General features: G+C 47.2%; 1 protein-coding gene across 1 annotated transcript; it reads left to right on the forward strand.

Moving 5' to 3' along the window:
• The first annotated feature begins 999 nt into the window (after positions 1-999).
• On the forward strand, positions 1,000-3,090 carry LOC119385720 (neprilysin-2). Its single transcript, XM_037653111.1, has one exon. It carries the CDS (start codon positions 1,000-1,002, stop codon positions 3,088-3,090), a length of 2,091 nt encoding a protein of 696 aa, XP_037509039.1.
• Positions 3,091-6,248: the final 3,158 nt, after the last annotated feature.

The following is a 6,248-nucleotide window of genomic DNA, read 5'->3' on the forward strand; positions in this document are numbered from 1 at the left end:
AACGTATATTTCTTTCTGAATAGCTGGGACACCTTCTATAGGTGCTTAACGATAGTTCAGCATACTACTGTTGTAAGCGTTCTAAAATGACTTCACAATAAGCTTCCAAAACTTGACACTAGAGGAAAATTACTTGCCAGAACGACAAATAGAGGAGTTTAATGCCAAATGCATCTTGCTTGATGACGCGGCTCACGCCTCTGTATTATCCTTGTGTACGCATTGCACCTGTATTACACCTTGTGTAATACAGGTGTAACACGTACACAAGGCTCTGTATTACACCTTGTGTACGTATTTTTTAAAAATGTCACACTCATGCCGCAGAAAAAAGGGTGCCGAGGCAAACGCACATGCAGCCATCTTTGCACAGCCTTGCATTGCTTTGTGTAAATGTGTGTGATCATTTCTGAAAGACCTATATATGCGCCTGTCTCGATTTGGAAAATTAAGAATAATAGCCAATTATATTCCAGGAGCACACCGCCGTTCGTATTCTGCGCTATGAAGGTGAACGTTGTGAAATCAGTACACTGTTTTACGGATAGAGGCGCGGAGATAAGAGGGGGGGGGGGGGGGCGAGTGAAGTTTTGTGATGTCGTTAGAAAAAGCATATAATGTTAGTATCAATTTAAAGCAAACATTTGCTTTAATGCTGACGTTGTGTGAGTCGTGCAGAAGACAGGGTAATAGCAAGGTTGACGATGAAATATCGATAACAATTTATCCAAACAAATTCGTTCGAGAACACGATAAGTAAGAGAAGCTGCAGACACGGTGTCAGAATCGCTTGACACAATTTATCAGTGCCTGTGTCGTCAGCTTTCTCATTGTCCTGTCCCATTTCGTGCAATGCAAACCTTGTGTTCTGTTTCTGTCAAGCTTCGTCTTTTGTCCTTAAGCTATAATATTTAGCTTTCAGACTTGATCTGTTCACGTAGCACCGGTAAAGTCAGGCACTAACGATACAGTTTTGTGCTGGTGAATGATTAACGTAAGATGATGCCATTTCAGACCCTGGGGCAAGACGGACTCAGCTCAAGGAGGACAGCGCCGTCAACACAGGACGAAGCGCCGACGCGGCGTCGAGATCAGCTCGTGGTGGCAGTAGCCGTGTTTTTCTCTGTGCTGCTGGCGTGCGCCCTCGCTGTACTGCTCTTCTTAGGACATGTGAAGAAGGTCGGTTACTGCATCACGGACGCGTGCATTGAGCACGCCAAGAGGCTTTCGGCCACGATAAACACCAGTCGCGATCCATGCGTCGACTTCTACGCGTTCGTTTGCGGCGGTTGGCAAAAGGATTTTCCCGCGATCTCTGTACAAGACAAACTGAACGAAGACGCCAGGATGGACATGATCAAAGAGCTCGAAGCCGATATTTGGAGCGTTGGAAGAGCAAGCCGACTGTACAAAAGGTGTCTGGATGCGCAACAGAGCGATATTTATCACAACATTTTCTGGCTCAACACTTTCATGCAGGCTGTCAACCTAGATTGGCCCTCTAGACATCCCGACGCTACTAAAACACGTCCGCTAGAAGTTATGATCAATATGGCGGCCAATTACGACTTGAATTTCCTGTTCAGGTTAGAGATCGCTACCAATGCAAGTACGGGCAACATCTTGGTCTTCCGGAGGCGTTACAACGGCGTAACCTGGAATGACCGCCTCCAGAAACCCATGACCCTGGTGGACTACGCGAGACTCGCCAGTGAGCAACTAAAGGCGTTGCAGCTAGTAGAATACGTCGACTACGAGCCCTCACTGTTGCAGAACTTGGAGAAGTCATTCACCGAAGTCAACAGCCATGAAGTTCAAGGTGAGCAGTTATGGTTTGTCATAGGTGACCTTGACCCCAGGACAAAAAGCATAGAACCTGGCCTGTGGTTAAAGGGTCTCAACAGCGCATACAGCAACCAGAGCCTCTCTTGGGTAACAGATAACTTCGCAGTACTCGAAGACCCCGATATCTTAGAAAGAATTGACGCTCTTTTTCGCGACTACAGTGAGGTGGAGCTATTGATAGGAATCGCCTGGATGTTCATCCAGACCCACATTTGGGTGGCTATCGGAAATCCGGAACTCATGTTCTATGGCAACATCGAAGAGAAAAAGCAGCTTGCGTGCCTGGAGTTCGTGAATGCACGCCTCGCGCTTCTCGCCTCCACTAATCATATAACGGACCTCTACCCTACGCACGAGGCACGCCTTGAATTCGTAAGCTTTACGGAAAATCTGAAAGCAGAGTTCAATAATATTATGAAAAAGACATTTTGGGTCGACCGCGAGATAAGGGAGACGGCGGCACGCAAGATAGACAAGATACACCTGAACGCAATGCCCTCTGAGCATTTCTTCCAGACACCGCAGCACGCAACGCTTTACGAACCGTTTCCCGACAGCAAACAGGCGGCGTTCATGGAGATCTGGCTGAACAGTTCGAAAGTGTACCAACGCCTGCAACTGAGCCAGCGCTTTCACGACGTCTACAAGAAGCAGCGCACATTTCGCCACCAGGCATACAAGTACACGTACCTCCTGAATACCGTCGATGCTGCTTTAGTGGCACTGGAACCACCACTATTCTACCCGGGAGGCACGTTCGCCATGAACTACGCCAGCGCGGGGACACTAATTTCGAGAGAGATGGTCAAGAGCGTCGACCCCAAGGGCACGACGATTGACGACCGTGGAGAGAGCATTCACTGGTGGGGCAAGTCGGAATCGGCCGAGTACAATCGCCGCCTAAACTGCGATCTCGGAAAGGAGGCGGGACAGGCACCGATGAGCGTCATCCCTGCGGTACCGGCGCTCGAAGTATCTTACTCGGCATTCAAGGCTGCCGCCGAGCACGAGGCAAGCACGGCCGGTGGTGTGGAGGACTTGAGACTTCAGGGCTTGGAGAACTTTGTCGACAAGCAAATATTTTTTATCAGTTACTGCTACGTGCTGTGTGGCAAGGAAGACGACGCCAGCCAGCGACGAGAGTGCAACGTGCCCCTACGGCACTCTTCTTTCTTCGTTGATGTGTTCAAGTGCCCTAAAGGGTCACCCATGAATTTTCCTCAGAAGTGCTCATTCTTTTTCTGACCGCTTCAGCAACTGAGCATCGACTCTGCTCCTTAGGATGTAAATAGGAATGAACACCAAGTTCATTCGCGATTTATTTTGATATACCTCATAAACAAAACGCTCACTTTTTCCTTTTCTATAGCCAATGTTTTCAGCAATTTCCTCTACCTCTTTGTTTGCCACTTGGTCGTGGGTGCGAATGATGTCGCCGTAGGCGACACGGCGAGAAATTTCAACGCAACTCGAGCACCACGTGCGCCTGGTCTCCTTTTAAATCGAGGTATACGTGCTTGGGATTCTTTTCTGAAATTGTGTCGCTTGAAGCCATCTTGAAATTTTAGAAAATAAAGCAGCACAAAAATAATCGTTCAGCAAATCGTACTTCAAGGTTGCTTTATAACGACGAAACCGTGCCTGGAAATAAAACCTCCTGAACAAGCATTTCTGCATGTAGAGTATCCGAGGTTCGTAGTCTTCATTTGCGTAGCTAATGTTCTATGATTAGTCATTATGGCGTGCTAGTATGCACTGCGCCGTGCAAACTTTGCTGTGGCAGAGCTGTCGCAAACATTTGTTCACGTGCAAATTCAGTCCTAATTGCTGCGCTAAGATATCGCGCGGTTTTTTATGCATGTGGCTAGGCAACACAACCTAGAAGCTAATCTAGGTGGTGTTGGGCTAAGACGACTCGGAGGTGAAAGCCATTCGGCGTGGCTAAATTACCGCACATTTTATATCACGCGAAAGCCACTTTTAAGGCGAGAGCCTTAAATGCCTCATGAAATGCGAAGCCTCACCATCAGCGTCGGCGTCCCGCGGCGTCGGGGACGAGTGATGCGAAAAATCACCACGTGATGACGGCATCATTTGACGTCATTGGACGTCACAGATCGTGAAAATTTGAGACGTCATTATGACGTCACTGTAACGTCACATTACGTGACGTCATATGATGACGTCATCGCATGACCGTAGCTTGGTGAAAGGTGGTCCGATCACGGAGGCAATGCAAAAGCAGGTGAGGTGCCTCCTGTCTCGGAGGCAGTGGAAAACCACGTTAGGTGCTGAAAGCTTTCGAAGGGTGGCGCGGCAGCATGAATACATCGACTGAGGAGAAAAGGAAGATGGATTTCGCCTTCGGGTCCTCTTAAAGGGACACTGAAGAGCAAAACGCTTTTTCTCGTATTAGTAAAGTACTCTTTCGCGATACCAGAAACAGCACGCTTGCTGCGAAAGACGCTTAGTAAGCGAGAAAACGCGCAAAAACAAAATGTGGGTGGCGACGCCACCTTGAAGTTGCTGCACCATTCGCCGTGACGTCACATGTTTTGACGGCGCCTATTAGGGACCACGTAGGCGCCGTCATCGGTAAAAATGAAGTGCATTGTCCTCGGAGGGGGCCATAGACTTAACATAGGAAGTTTGGGGTAATTTTGCCGAGCCAATGGCGCCAAAATACGATAAATACACATTGAAATCCGTGACGTCACGTGGGGAGATTTCAGCGCGAAATTTAAAAATGAAACTTTGAACTTGATGTCCTCCTATATTAATGAACCTATGATGGCGAAATTAACGACATTAGAGTTCTCAGAGCACAATTCATTGATCTAGGCCGATTCACTGTTTCTCTTTAGTGTCCCTTCAGTGAATGCATAAGGGAACCTGTCAGTTTCTGTTAAGTCGCGCGAACGCCGCAAAGACAAAATGAACGCGCATTCCGCGCACTTCGATCCACCAGCGGGCGCGGATGGTCACGTGTTTCTTGCGCGACACACCAGATTTTCGCTCAAAGTCACTATCGCATGCGACATATAAGGCTTTAGACATATAAGGCCTCAGCAAGGAAATACTGCAGGCCTCTCCAGAAGGGCCTTCGCATCGCATGTATAGCTTTGGCCGCACGACAGTGACTTCCCGTTTCTCTTCTGCCAAAAAAAAAATTGGCTCCTCTTCATGTTTGGCCAAGTGATTTAAAGCGCTCATAATTTTTGTTAGTGAACGCACTTTTATTGAACGAGGGGCGTAATTTCAAATCGGTTCGCATCATAGTGAATCAAGTGCTGCATCCAGGACACTGCATGCGCTGGCAATACTGCTTGCGCCTGCTGTCTTTTTCTGAACGCTCTTCTTATTCCAGTAAGAACGGCCCATTTGCAGACTGCGATACGAATGTGCCTGCAAATAAGAATTTTTAACAGCGAAACTGTTCGAGTTATCGGTAGCTTGTGCCTCGTCGTGCAAAACTCCACAGGTGGGTATGCTCCACAGAAATTGGGCAAGCCCCACTACCGAGTACAGCAGGTGCGAGCGTTATGCGGAAACTCTGCTCGGCGAAGTGGAGCCCATGAAACACGTGAAAGAGAGAGAGAAAAAAAAAGATTGAAAGAAAGAGAAAAAGATTGAAAGAAAGAGAAAAAGAAAAATAGAAATAGAGAGAGAGAGAGAAGCAGAGAGAGACAGAGAGGGAGAGAGAAAGAAAGTGAAGAAAGAGAAATGAAGATAAAGTGAGCGAGAAAGAGAGACCGAAAAAAAATAGAAAGATAGAAATAGAAAGAAACAGGTACAAGAAAAGAGATACAAGAAGCAGAGAGTAAGATAAAGAAAGAGAATAAAGAGAAACAAGGAAGGCCACCCAGCTGTGCTCTTCCTTCAGGCTTGGCACCATTATTGCGAAGATGCCATAGTTCTTTATCTTCAGCGAGTGATACATATTTGTGCCATGTTAAAACTGGCCTGTGATCGAAATGTGGAGCGAGGTTGCCGGGGTGAGGCAGCTGATAGATTTGTAGGGACCTCTGCTCTACTTTTCACGCATTTCCAGTGCAAAGATAATTGAAAAATGAGAGGAGAGGAAAGGTCACAGGAAAGGTAGGTAATTAATGATTTCAGTATTGCTATGTTGTACTCGCTTGCTATCCGAAAGGCGCGAGCAAACTTATTTAACCAGGTTAGCGCCCTTCATCTGATTGGTTCACGTTATCACTTAATTCAGTTTCTTCTTTTCGTTTCCATTGCTTCAGAGATTTTTCGCCAAGGCGCTTGTACCGGTTCGACCGTGCATATTCGAGGGCACCAATGTCACAGCACATAATTTAAGCGCGTGATCGCCCCAATAAAGTTATTCCGTCGATCCATCCGTTACATTGCAAATGCTCAAATCTCGCGCACTTTGT

Source organism: Rhipicephalus sanguineus, chromosome 3 (assembly GCF_013339695.2).
Source record: "Rhipicephalus sanguineus isolate Rsan-2018 chromosome 3, BIME_Rsan_1.4, whole genome shotgun sequence".
NCBI classification, from domain to species: domain Eukaryota; kingdom Metazoa; phylum Arthropoda; class Arachnida; order Ixodida; family Ixodidae; genus Rhipicephalus; species Rhipicephalus sanguineus.

What these genes read in the sequence shown, in the direction of transcription:
- LOC119385720 (XM_037653111.1), top strand. Translation starts at nt 1,000, where the DNA reads ATGATGCCATTTCAGACCCTGGGGCAAGACGGACTCAGCTCAAGGAGG.